The sequence below is a fragment of the Lacerta agilis genome, chromosome 1, assembly GCF_009819535.1.
Source record: "Lacerta agilis isolate rLacAgi1 chromosome 1, rLacAgi1.pri, whole genome shotgun sequence".
In the NCBI taxonomy this organism is placed as follows: Eukaryota; Metazoa; Chordata; class Lepidosauria; order Squamata; family Lacertidae; genus Lacerta; species Lacerta agilis.
Genome location: NC_046312.1, coordinates 43,959,511 through 43,973,317, shown reverse-complemented (window position 1 = coordinate 43,973,317; position 13,807 = coordinate 43,959,511). Strand labels below are relative to the sequence as shown.

Sequence of the window (13,807 nt, the reverse complement as noted above, 5' to 3'; positions counted from 1 at the left end):
TGTGAGTCAGTCGGCAAACTTGTGAGTAAGAGAGTGACTCAGCACAATCTAAAGTACTGTAATCTAAATACCCTTGTGTTTGTAGCAAGTTTGCTGCTTGGCTAGAACCTAATCTGTGTAGGAACCCTGCAAAGAGGGCAAGTTGCTGGAAATACTTTTTATTACTTTTGCTGTGAGCTGTCTCTTGGGACAGACTGAGGTAGGATTACTTGTATGTAACTGCTAAGCTAAGGGGCTGCGTTATCTTTTGGACTACCTGTCAGTAAAGGAACTGACCCTGCCCAAACTGTCTGGTGTTTTTCTTTCCCATTCTGGGCTCTCCATTTGCACATTTGCTGTAACCTTTCATTCACCTAGGAGCGGAACTTCCAGAGGGCAGATATTACTATAATGAGCAACATTCCCGAAGAACCATACCTAGGCCTATTCCAACTTTCAGATTGCAAATTTTGTTTTGTCCCTGCCTCTCATGATGATGATGAAAAGAATTTGCCGGATTCAAATATGACAGCAGGCACAGAAGGCATTTAGCACAGATGGTGTCCCTTCTACAGGCTATGCTTATCAACTAAATATCTGATCCGCTCCAGGCTTTAGCAGGAATGATTTTCTGTATCTATGGATCTACAGCCACAGGCTGAAAAACAGCAAATTTGAACAACTTCTAACAATGAGTAATAGATGAAGGGAAAACAAGTAAGGGTGAAACCACATACTTTAGGCTATCCTTACCACATGCGTGTCCAACACAGAAACTATGGACCATCTCATTATATATAGTTATAAGATTATTTTTGCTACAGTAACAGTAGTTAAAATTGGGTGCTTTTAGGCACTATGTTTTATCAAGTTGGCAAATATTAGGAGAGGATGCAGTGTTCAGATTACCACCCATCTGCCATTAACTTCCATGGTGTATCAGGAGGTACTGCTCTCCGTAACTCAATGATCTGTGAGAAGACAGCTGATAGTGCCAAAAAAGAAAGAAAAGGAGGAGGAGGAATCGCTACAGCATTGGCCTTGGGAGATATCTGTATGGGAAATGCATCCGGAAGACAAAATATATTGAGGAGTTGGTGACCTGACACGGTTACCCTTCCGGCATCTGTTCCTTCTCCCTCCCTGGCTCTTGTTAAGTTTTAGATGGTGTGAGAACAGTCTTTAATGTCCTGAGAATGTTGGGAGGAGGTGAAGGCCCCCACACAGCTGCCTTAATCAGTTGTGGAGAATAATGTTGGGTGCCTTCTTTGATGTTGGACATTGTTTTGAGAAAGTAAGGCATTGGGAGGAGATGGTCTGCACATAGATACACAGGCTATCTATGAAATGGGACCGTTTGGGCTGAGTTTCTTTAAAGCTCGTGCCTGGACTGATCGGGCACAGGGCCATGCAAACTGAGGCCACCCGGGGGAGTCTCTTTGCCAATTCTTGGGGGCTTCCAAGTGGCAGATTGAAATGCTTGCTTGGTATGTATACGTTGCTTGCTGTTTTAAAATAAAACCTTTAATCTTCTCACTTACTTGTGTACTTAGTATGGTTTCTGAATCTCATTTTAAAAGAATCGCCTTCCGCAAGGCAATATCAAGTCAGGAGGCTGGACCAGATGGTGCAAGTTGCACCCCTGTTTCTTGCAATAATGAGATTTTGTATCGTGGGAAACAGAGCAGAGTTTCTTTTCTGTACTTGTTAAAAGAAGGGTGGTGCTTCCACAACCCAAGTTCAAACTCATGCTCCCTAGGACTGCTCTGTACTAGGCTACAAGTTCTTCACTTCCACATCCTACAAAAACTTTGCCTTCCAGAAGTCCCTTCTAAACGCTGCCAACTTTTCTTAGTTCTTGCTTTATCACTCTAGAATGTTCTGCAAACATTCAAGCACCAATGATGCTATATATGGGAACTTGGTATATATGGGAGTAACACACAAAGATATGGTCTGATCATATCAATTAAAGCCCATAGAAGCATAGAGTCAGACCCTTGACCTATTTACTTTGTTATTGCCTTCCGTAATATGACCCCTCTAGATGTCTTGCACTAAAATTCCCATCAGCAATGGTGGCTGGGGCTGTTGGGAGTTGCAATATATCATAGGAAGTCACTAGGTTGGGGAAGGCTGGTGTATACTGACTGGCATATAGGAATATTTCCCAGACCTCCCTAGAGAAGAACCTCCTGATCTATTATAAGGGGACAGCAAGCAGTAACATGGCCTCGTAGAATAATAACAGGAAACAATTATTAATATAAAATATGGACACCACACACACACATCCCTAACTCACATACATATATACACCATGGCACTTTTTCAAACTTGCATCTGTCTTAGGGTCAGGCTTTTAAATGAATTCCTCTCAGCAGCTCTACAATTGTCTAGGTCAGAGCTAAATATGTCCCTGCACAATGTCAACTCAATAATACCGTACCTAAAAGCATCACCCAACCCAACCCAATCCTATTGTCCCTACGCAAACATAGTGCTTATCCATGCTGCACTTTGGGGATCTTAACCAATGTTAAGCTAACCATACTTGAGTGCTGGCCCAGTTATGATGATCATATCCCACCTTTACTAGCCAAGATATAAACTACTCTTTTGCCTACACGTGCAGCCCCTTTGCTCTTCCTTTTGCAGCATGAGCAATGAAAAGAAGCTTCTAATAAATCATAGTTTATTGTGTCACCTGAACCAGGAAACTATGGTTACCAACCAGAACAAGCCAGGATATTAAAGCAATTTCAAATTGATATGATCATCCAAACTTAGCCAGTATGTCTGCTTTGTGCTCTTTAAATAAGAATGCAGAATAGTTTGGGGGAAACTTAAAAGTACAGGCATTTCACAAACAATGAAACATACTTCGTTTTGGAACATACCTTTTAATCCTGCTGCTCAGCTCTATGGCGCTGGAATGAGAGAGATTCTGTCTTTTCTACTGCCCTTTGAAGATTAGCGAGTATTGCTTTGGTTTATTTCAACAGGAGCTATCAAAAATAAGACTAAATGGGTTTTTGTTTTGTTTTTTAAAAAGTAAAAGAAACGTGAGGTATTTTTTTGCCTTTTCATTTCTTTCAAGGTTCACATCCTTTGTTTCATTTTTGCAGAATCTGTGACTTGATGGTTGTATTCCATCCCTGTGCTTGGAAATGTCTTTCCACAACGCAGAAGGTAAAGGAGCGAAACGTAAAACACAAAGCAGTGGCTAGAAAAAGATGCCAAGGTGGGGAGAGATGAAGCATTCTTTACAGACGACAAATGTTTCCAAAATAAGGAGGCAAGAAATTCCTCAGTTTTATGTTCTTTGTTGATCTTCCTTGCCTTTCTGTTTTTCAAACTGTTAAAGGTGAGGACAGCAGGAATATGAAGGGGGAAGTCACAAAATCCAGTGTGCTACAGTAAATGCAAACTTTTCACAGTGCAAAAGTCACACCGGCAAGGGATTGAGATTCCTTTCCATCTGGAACTATCCATACCACAGCGGTTTCTCTTTCTGTATAGTTAGATTATCAAGTAGACTTCATTGCTTTTTTTTCCTTTTAATCTCAAAACGTCTCTTTTTTCTAATAATATATAGAATATATAAATAAATATATAAACACTCTATGAGGCGGGTTCCTGGTGTCCAACCCTTCTGTACTTTTATTTTTGTATCTGGCTGATATTTATTAAAAGTCCAGAAAATTACGGTAGCTTTCTACTACTTATTTGTTAAAGACATTACATTTCAGTGGTTGTAAAGAAAGGAAGGGGCATGAATGATCATGAAAATAAAATAACCAAAACTTTTTTTTAATAAAAAGAGAAGGTAAGTTTTCTATATATATATATATTTAAAAAAAATTATACTGTTGTGCTTTCAGTGTACACACCCAAAAGTGAAAATGGGTCTAACTGGGGGGGGGGGAGAGAATGCAACAGCCACAATAAATGTAGCAAAAAGGGCAGGAAGTAGCTCATAGAGTTTGTGTGTGATTAGTTATTTTAGCAGCTGCCCTTTTTCTTTGTGGACGGGGAGCTGCTGTTCTGGTTTGAGAGAGGCTCTTCTGAATCATCCTCTTCAAAGCCGTGAAAAGTTGAGGTGTCGCTTTCGGATGTTGAACCGAACAAGTCCTCCGTAGTGTGTGGTGCTGCTGCCGCTGCCGCTGCCGCTGCCTCTTCCTTCCTGCTTTCTCTTCCCAAATGAGCTGACATGTATGATGAATATATCAGCACATGGGTTAAGCAACAGGCATCATCATTAATTTCATCATTATCGCTTATTATCACTATTCAACAGTTCAAACTAAAGAGATCTCCCAGCCATACAAATATATATATATATATGTATGTGTGTGTCTGTCTGTCTGTATATATCTAAAGTGGGGTTCAGGTTGATAACAGAGCAGTAGAACAGCAGCAGGAGCAGTAAGGAAAGTATAAACTGAATTGCATTTGAAAGAGTAAAAAGCAAAACAACCATCACAGTTGCCCATAAACTAAGGCAGCAAAAGGGTTAATATTGTTTTCCTCTCTTTAAAACATACAGAAAACATTATTTTGTGATTATTTTGAGCAGCTTTAAAATAACTCATACTGTGTGTAATAGTGGGAATCCATTAAGCGTATGGGGTACCATGACTGGACTTCCTTTTGGCATCAACTGCCCTAAATGTATTATTTGAGAGTAATAATCCATTTCAAAAGTTTTCCATGACTTGAAAAAACAAAACAAAATCCCCAAACCCCCTCATCCTGATCTTTCTGCACCTGTTCTCCTAAGTGGTATAGTTCTTTTGTAAAAACAAATTGGAAAACTTTTTCAGAACTAGTAAATAAGTAAATACATATTGCCAACTTAGTAAAGTTTCTCTTTGTATATATGGACATATATAAAAAGGCAGATAAAGCAAATTTTAAACATTTAAAAGCATTTCATCCAAAGAAAGAAAGGATTCTAATATAGTATGTAACTTGGACACAATTTTCAGAATACACTATATTCCTGGATTCATCCTTCAGAGAGTGAAACAACAATACCCCCATTGTTTCTTGTTCAATAATTCCAATTAGGATGACTTGAAATAGATGAAGGAAGTGGATGTCAAGAAAATATTCTGATATACAAATACCAGAAAAAGTTATAATATACAAATCATATTCCCAAAGATGAAAATACATGTAAAATAGTAACACTTAATGATTTTACTATGTCTATACATGCAAAGAAGTTAACCTGTCTCCTTTTGTCATATAAAGGAAGTTTCTTCAATTGGAAAAATGAGTACGGTTTTTATTAGAATTAAGAATGATGTATGTGCTTATACCCAGCATGCTATATACAGACTCAGACACCTGTGTAACAGATAACTGACTCTGGTAAACAATTCAAACTGAATAATAGTTGCTTTGCAAAAGGGTTCCATTTATGGGAGTGTCCATCTCCCCCTCCCAAAATAGTAGCTTGTTGGAACATCAGGTGTATTATACTAACATACTAGACTCTACAGGGTATAGTTAGAAAGTCTTAAGTGTCACATTCTGCAGGTGGTTTGCAAATATGAAAAATAAATGAATAAGGAAAAGCTTTATATCTAAATTATAATGTAAAATTAGGGATGCTGGAAATACAGTGGTACCTCAGTTTAAGAACAACCCTGTTTACGAACTATTCAGTTTACAAACTCCGCAAAACCGGAAGTAGTGTCCCAGTTTGCAAACTTTACCTCTGTCTAAGAACGGAATCCGAACGGTGGAAGGGCAGCAGCGGCAGGAGGCCTCTTTAGGGAAAGCCTCGGTTTAAGAATGGACTTCCGGAACCGATTAAGTTCGTAAACCGAGGTACCACTGTATAGACAGGGGCTACAAAAACAAAAAACAGCCCAGAAGAATTGGATCCACCTTCAGCTGACTCACCCCAATGGTAACCATATTCCTAGCATAACCATATTCCTAACATAACATCTGAAAGACTAACAGATTTATTGTGGCATAAGCTTTAATCTTTTACAAGTCCGGTCCAAATTATTTTGATGCCTGAGGCAGAGAAGCAACTGCCCCCTGCCTACACTGCAAGTCAAGGTACACAATACCTCAGGCCAGTCAAGTTATTTTGGCACCTAAGGCAGAAAATCCTGCAGCTGCATCTTCCTGTCCCAAGAAAGTACAACAATGTCAAATAAAACAACAAATGCTTTTTTTCTGGCAGTAGGCACTGGTTCCGTTGTTCTATGGAGGCTCAGCCTCATGTTGCCCTTGAGGAGGGTGAAGCTTTGGAGTACTGATACTGTTTTTCTAGGAAAAAAGCACTGAAAATAACCAAGAATTTTCTGCCATTTCATGACACTCAAAATCAGCCACCTATGGCAGCCAGTCTACTCAGCCTAATGGTAGGGCTGGTGTTATAAATGACCTCCTTGATTATAAGCATGAAGTCTTATCCTCAGCTAGCAGGTGTATGTGTGTAACTGTAATTCAATGTAACGTTTAAATGTATGCAGAATGGGCCTAGGGTTGCCACCTTTGGTCAGGTTAAAATAAAAGATAGGTCGGGCAAAATGTGGGACAAGTCGGGGGGGGGCTAAAAAAAAAAATTCCCCCCTTGCTCTCCACTAGGGCCCAGGAAAGTGTGTACAGGATTGCAGCATAAATCACGTTGTGCTTTGTTTACTCTCTGTAAAGCACAAAAGAGCATTCTGCTGTCACCCGCAGCGTTTGGAAGGAATAGGGAGAGTTTTTGTGACCCACCGGTTTTGATAAAAAGTTGACTACTGGTTTTTAGAAGAAGTTTCTGCATCATTTGGACAACAAAAAGTAGATTATCCTACTACCATGTAGTTAATGTCAGGAGCAGAATCAATGCAACTGATTTCAAATTCCGAGGGTTTTTGTTACTATACAGACACCCACCACATCCTCCCAACCTCTCTTGTGCGCATGGGAGTTTCCTTTCACCAACACACACCATGAGTCAGCAACCCTACATCTGTGGAAACCTGCGCAGAAAAGGGCTGCATGCACATAATCATGTACATAAGAACTAACTGGATTGAACCTTATGATTTTAACCCATGAGTTTATATTAAAAATGGAAACAAGTTTAAAATGGAATAAACGTTGGTAAATATTGTTACAAACTCCTTTTTTTACTTGTTAAAAACAACCCCCCCCCCCAAGTAGAATGAAAACATCCAAACAATCCCCAAACTCAACAACTGAGCTGGACAAAGCTCAAGATGATAATGATAAAAGGATCACAATTGATATTAAAACAGACGCACATAGATTAAAAGCAGAATTTTTTAAAAAAAACCCTCTTCAGTAATATTACACTGCAAAGAACCATGTTTGACAAACATACTCAGTCTTATGCAATATTGTGTGTATGCGTGTGCGTGCAGGAGAGAAAGAGACAGAAACAGAGACAGAGGAGAGCGCAGTGGAAATAATTATCCAAGTTGAATGGGAACAAATCTCATCTGTATATACTGTTTTTAAAATGCCCGCCCAAAACTACGTGTCTAACCAACTCCAGTTGTACAATAAAATATAACAATAAATCCACAATTCCTAAGTATGAGAAAAGGGAATTTACACATGTCAGTCGCTCACAGGAAGTTATAATAAGGAATCACCTACCAGATCGCCCACAGTCTGAACATGAGACAAGTTCCTCTGGTCGTCCACTTTTTTTATTCATGTTAGATCCTCCAAGGCAGAAATCACAGTAGTTATTGGAAATGATGGCCCCATCTGGTCCTTTCTGGGCTGCAGGTAAGAAATATTCTTGCTTAAATCAGGAGACATGCAGTATGCAACTTTCACTCTTTTCTCTACATGGGTTTGAACAATACATTTGACAAAGAGAATAACTGGAATAAAGCTAGTTCAAACTGCCCCGTGCATGTATCTGCGTGGCCCATGACTCCTGTGCTCTACGGCTGAAAATTAAATTGACTGGATCAGACTATAAGCACTTCCCTGTGAGTATTTATTGTGAGATTAGTGTGCCTCATGCACATAAGGTTGCTTTTCGGTTTTTTGCAGCAGTCACACAATATCATTGACATTAAAATGCTATCCTGTGTTCTCCAGACCCCTGGTAATCTGGATTTACCTTTTCGGGGGTGGGGGGGTATCCAATAAGTAAACACAATTCCCACTTGTTGTCAATATCCCATTTGCAATATCTCAACAACCCTTGCAAATTAACCCATCACCTCTGAGTCTGAAAGCATCTTAAGTTAATTGAACTTAGTTATCATTGAAATCAAAGAGACTTGACTTATGACTAACTTGTCCAATATATTTCAACGCAACCTAAGTTCAACTGACCATTTGGATCCAACCCATTTTCTTTTAAGTCAGAGAGCAAAGGCCAATGGCGTTCCAAATTACTGCTAAACATGTTTTAGGGACATCCAAGTGTGCTAAGCAATACCTCAATAATTTGGAGGACACTTCACATTTCTAAGTGCTCCTGAGAACCTTGTAGACAACTAGCTTTACAATCCTGGATGTTTAATCTTCTCCTTTTACTAACTCTTAAACTGCAATTTTAAGCACACAAGGAATTTTCATAAGACTACATTCACAAGTAAAGGGAGAGAAGGGCAATCTCTACCAGTCCCATTGCAGACAATGATGTGCCTACTGGATAAATTTTCAGATGGCAGGCAAGAGTTATTTGTACTTGGAATCTCATTAATGTTGGAAATGTTGCCAATGGTGACTCAGGCTGGACCTCAGGGCTAAAGTCCAAAATCTTATGGCCCAGTATCCCAAATAGGATAGGTCTTGTGCAGTTATAATTTTGTGCTGTTTTAATTTAACTTCTGCTCAGAAGTGTACATCAATTTTTTTAAAAAAAAGAAGAAGAGGAAGAAGAGTTTGGATTTGATATCCCGCTTTTCACTACCCGAAGGAGTCTCAAAGCGGCTAACATTCTCCTTTCCCTTCCTCCCCAACAACAAACACTCTGTGAGCTGAGTGGGGCTGAGAGACTTCAAAGAAGTGTGACTAGCCCAAGGTCACCCAGCAGCTGCATGTGGAGGAGTGGAGACACAAACCCGGTTCCCCAGATTACGAGTCTACCACTCTTAACCACTACACCACACTGGCTCTCACACTGGCTCTCAATTAAATAATGTGGAGATTGTCTTTCAGAACCTTCTTTCCAGCCCCCACATATTTTCTAGTGCTATCACCATTTTTATTTGTTCACTGCTTAAGATTTGCATCCCGCCTTTCCACCAAAAAGGTGTTCCCAACATGGCAAATAACAATAATATAAATAATACTAATTAAACATAAAATAGTAATTAAATATACAGCCAAAAAATGAAAGCAAGGCAGATAAATTATCATTTAAAATGATTAAAGGTGACATGTTAAAACCAATTACAACAGGCAAGTCAGCCTGGCCTGTCTAAATAAAAATGTCTTTGCCTGGTGGCAGAGGTTCATCAGAGACTGTGTTAATGGCTGAACCTCTTGATGCAAATATTGTAACTCCATCAAAGGGTGTGTGCAGGGAGGCCAGCACTGATGTAAACTTTTTACTCTAAATTAAGCTTTATGACACTACTCTAGAAGACAATTCACATCCCAAATCAGGAAATCTACCATCAGCGCCAGGAAGAGATTGTGCAGTAAGGCTTGCAAATAGCAATAAAGATTGCCAAGCACTTGACTCACTTAAATAAAAGTGCTATTTAAAACAATTAAGGATAACAATATAATACAATGGGCTGCATGAGACTTTTGTTATCTGCTTATTCTGCGTCTTATAGGCCACTATAGTCCTTTGTGCTGGCACCTCAAGTCAAAAAAGCACAGTGGGGAGAATGAAGGCCCTACATTTAGTTATGAGAAAACAAAAGCTCTTTGTTTGAGGCCTAGGCTGAGAGCTCCTCTGTCCTGCGCCCTTGAGCCCTCTTCTTTGCAGTTCAAATCTTGTGTTCAGAATCTGGCTTCCCTGTTTCCACATATTTCCAAGCCTTCATCCCTCAGAGGGATGGCTGACATACAATCTGAACCTATAGGGGTAAGTGGCACTGAGCTGCTCTCGTGTCCCCCCCCCCCCCGCCCCTGCTGACAGAGCTCATCTCTCTGCAGGTCTGACATGTTTCCATGACAACCAGAATCCCAGGCTCCTGCTGCCTCTAGTCTTGCCACCTGTTATTACCCTATCTCTCAAGTGTAAAGAGCTGATTTGTGGCCTCTTGTTTTCCCGTTCAAAAGCAAGTTTGCGAGGAATAGGTGGGATAAAAGGGAAATGAGAAATTTTAAAAAAAAAAGAAGTCACAGATTTGCATCAACTAATAAACGGGAAAGGAAGAGCAGCAGAAATGACATGCTTCTTGGAAGCGTCTTGCGCTAACAGAATGAGAGATTGAATCCCTGCTGGAGACGTGTCCACCTCCGGCTGGCTTATTCCCAACATTTAATGAGAAATGGAGAAAGTCATCGCGGGTGGGTTTCAAAGGGAATGGTTCATTGCACAGACCATTACATTTTTATTTATTTTTTATTCTTTGCACACAATAAAGGTGTGGACTGAAGCAAGGCACGGAAAGCAGTATAAATCAGTCAGAGTGCTGAAGGACAATCCAGATGCAGCTTACACAAAACTTAAGACATTTCGTATTCATTCAAAAGGAGTCCCCCACCTTTTCCCCACCCCCCAGATGCTTACATCATTGCATTTCTCTGCTCCTGTTTTTAAGAACATTGGCTCAAGGTGTAAGTCTTTCTGGTGGCCTGATTTCACAAATGGTTTGGAAATTGCTCTGATTACCTCCTCCACTCCAGCTGATTTGCAATCACCTCTGTTCACAAGGGAAGCTTCTCTTGGTACAGAGGTCACGGTTGTCCTTCCAGCAAATGTAGAAGGGAAAGTGTGCAGTTTATGGGATCCATCTAGAAGACCTGGTCTACACATGGAACAGGTCACCTTCAGGAATATTTTGCCTCAGAACAACATATGTATTCCTCTTTTCCTAAGATCCAGTAGAAGGAGGGGTAAATGGACTGAAGGTGGTATAAAAATGTAAATAATAATAATAACAATAATGTGATACTGTACTGTGTTCAGTGAAAAGACACTGCTGTCATCCTCCTCAAGGAAGGCAAGGGAAAACACTCTTTGCATTCAAATATACTTCCTGCCATTGACCAAGGAGAAAATACCACTGGGGGCGGGGGGGGGGGGTCCCCTCATGCAGCATTCCAAATAGCTGGTGCTTGGTGTGAGGAACAAATAGTTTCTCTCCCACTGAGAAGCTGTCTTGATTTATTTATTCATCCATAGCGTCCTGCTTAGATGAAAATAAAAGTTAAGAAGTTTCAAAGGAGATTTTGCATGGGAAATGGGGGGCAGCTTGGGATCCAGTGAGATAAAGGCATCATTTTGTTTTCCATTTCTGGAGACTAGGTATCAAATTATGCTTCAGATCTAAAACTGACACCAGCTGATCAGCGGAGAGGTTCCAATTTTATTTTATTTTAATCTGTCCTGGTCCAAATTAACCACAATGCAAGGTAATTTACAAGACGGCTTCCAGCAGGGTTGCCATCCCTTCTCCGACACTACAGATAAGCGCAGAAAGTTTCTGATGCATCAGGAGAAAATACATGGCTGATCTCTGGAGTGTGTCCCCCCCCCAAAAAAAAATTACTCATCTGCACTAACTTTTGCATGGCAGACTTGAAGACCTGCTTGTCCCAGTGGGTGAATGAGCACAATGGATGATAGGACTGAGAAACAAAAAAGGAATAACAGCTACAGCTGCTCTTTTCCCTGTACATGGAGCGATTAAAAAATCCATGCCAAGTATGTGGGGTAAAATGAGGCATTCCCAGGCCTACTGGAATTCTTATGTGGACTTTATGGTCTTGAGTTCCACAATGCGGAAATGTGTCTAGCTTCTATTAGCAGGAGAGTCCTATATTCTAGCCATACTCTTCAGCACAGATTGTGCATTCAGATGCTGCATATTACCATGAACAGTTGGGATGGCAGTAGCATTAAGCACAGAATGCTGCTAATATGACAATGGATAAATATATTTATAACCAGAGTAGTAGAAAGTAGGGCAAAAAATCAGGAGCAGTTAGCATTGTTGGAGCTATCTATGACTATGCAGTATGAATAGTCACACTCTCGCTATTTTGTAGACCCTTGCAAAAACTTTTATGAAAAATATTATACAAGCCAAAAATAACATGCTGCCTCATTTCTTGAAGTGGCAAGGCTGATGTTCTTGTGTTTCTGCCCTCTGGACCTCTTGTGGAGGAGGCATAAGAAGAAGGGCTTCAGATGATTGCAGGGTCTGGGTGGGTTCATATGGGGAGAGGCAGTCCTTGAGGTATTGTGGTCCTGATCTGTTTAAGGCTTTATAAGTAAAAACCAGCACTTTTAATTGGACCCAGAAAATAATTGGCAGACAGTGCAGTTGGGCCAGGATCAGTGTAATATGCTCAGACCATATTGGTCTGAGCAACCTGGCCAATGAATTCTGCACCAGCTGAAGTTTCTGTACTGTCTTCAGAGGCAGCCCTACCTATAACATGTTGCAGTAATCTAACCTAGGTTACCAGAGCATAGATGACAGAAGTTGGGCTATTCCTGTCCAGACAGAGGCACATCTGATGAAAGGTATTCTGCGCCATTGAGGCCACTTGAGCCTCAAGCAACAGCAAAGGATCCAAAAGTACCCTCAAGCTACATGCCTGCTCCTTCAGAGGGAATGTAGCACCAACAAGAGCAGGCAACCTCCCACCCATCTGGTCTAGAGAAGCACCCACTAGTGCTTATCTCAGTCTTGTCTGGATTGAGCTTCACTTTGTTTACTCTCATCCAGTCCATTACCAAGGCAAGACAACAGTCCAGCACCTCCACTGCCACACCTGAAGACGTAAAGGAGAAGGAGAGCTGGGTGACATCAGCATATTGCTGACAACGTGCTCCAAAACTCTGGATAACCCCACTCAGCAGTTTCATGTAGATGTTAAGCAGCATAGGAGATAAACTGAACTCTGAGGAACCCCACATTGAAAGCTCCATGGGACCAAAGAGCACTCCCCAAGCATCACCCTCTGGAAACAACCATTCAAGTAGGACCAGAACCACCACAAAGTGCTGCCACTCATCCCTCCAGAAGGATACCATGGTCAATTGTATTGAAAACTGCTGAGAGGTTGAGGAGAATTAACAGGGACACATTCCCCCTGTCTCTATTCCAACAGAGGTAATCATACAGGGTGATGAAGGCAGTTTCTGTGCCAAAACTAGGTCTAATCCCTGGTTTTGGCATCCAAAGTACCTGTAGGATGATATAGAAGGGGCAAACTTAACATCCCATTTTGGACTCTCTGTTGTTTTATGAAGCAGACCTTTTGGAAGCCAGTCAGTTCAAATTAGGATGCCCTGACAAACATTTTCTCCAGAGTCCTTGGGAAATATACTTTTTAGACCTCCACAGAGTGGGGAATAGAAAGAGGAAGAAATGTTTTTCTTCCAGCAGCTGACATCAGGCAGCAAATCTATATCTGATTTTGGCAGATTCCGCACCAGCCTATTATTACCACAGATACTGCTATGAAGAGATGCTTGAACGGAGGACATGAATGAACTAGGAGGAAGGAAATAAGCAAGAACCCTGTACTGTGGCAATGATCTATCTTCCACCACCCCACATGTCACAACCTACTCTGGGTTTGTTTTGCATTCATTAAACTGTGCTTCTTGCATTTCTGTCCCATGTAGCTGGGGAAATTATGACAGCCTGCCATTTACCATGCATTTTGCCTTTCCGGGCATTTCAGA

The 13,807-nt window shown here is 40.8% G+C and overlaps 1 protein-coding gene across 5 annotated transcripts in view; it reads right to left on the bottom strand.

The window, feature by feature from the left end:
* DPF3 (double PHD fingers 3) overlaps positions 1–13,807 on the bottom strand; it is a 180,274-nt gene that overhangs the window by 26,966 nt on the left and 139,501 nt on the right. For 4 of the 5 annotated variants that reach the window (XM_033146477.1, XM_033146457.1, XM_033146485.1 and 1 more), the window contains exon 8: positions 7,618–7,746. In XM_033146477.1, coding sequence (XP_033002368.1) covers positions 7,618–7,746 — 129 coding nt within the window. Of the gene's footprint in view, positions 1–3,881; positions 4,188–7,617; positions 7,747–13,807 lie in introns of those variants that run through there. The other variant, XM_033146466.1, reaches the window with a different exon arrangement.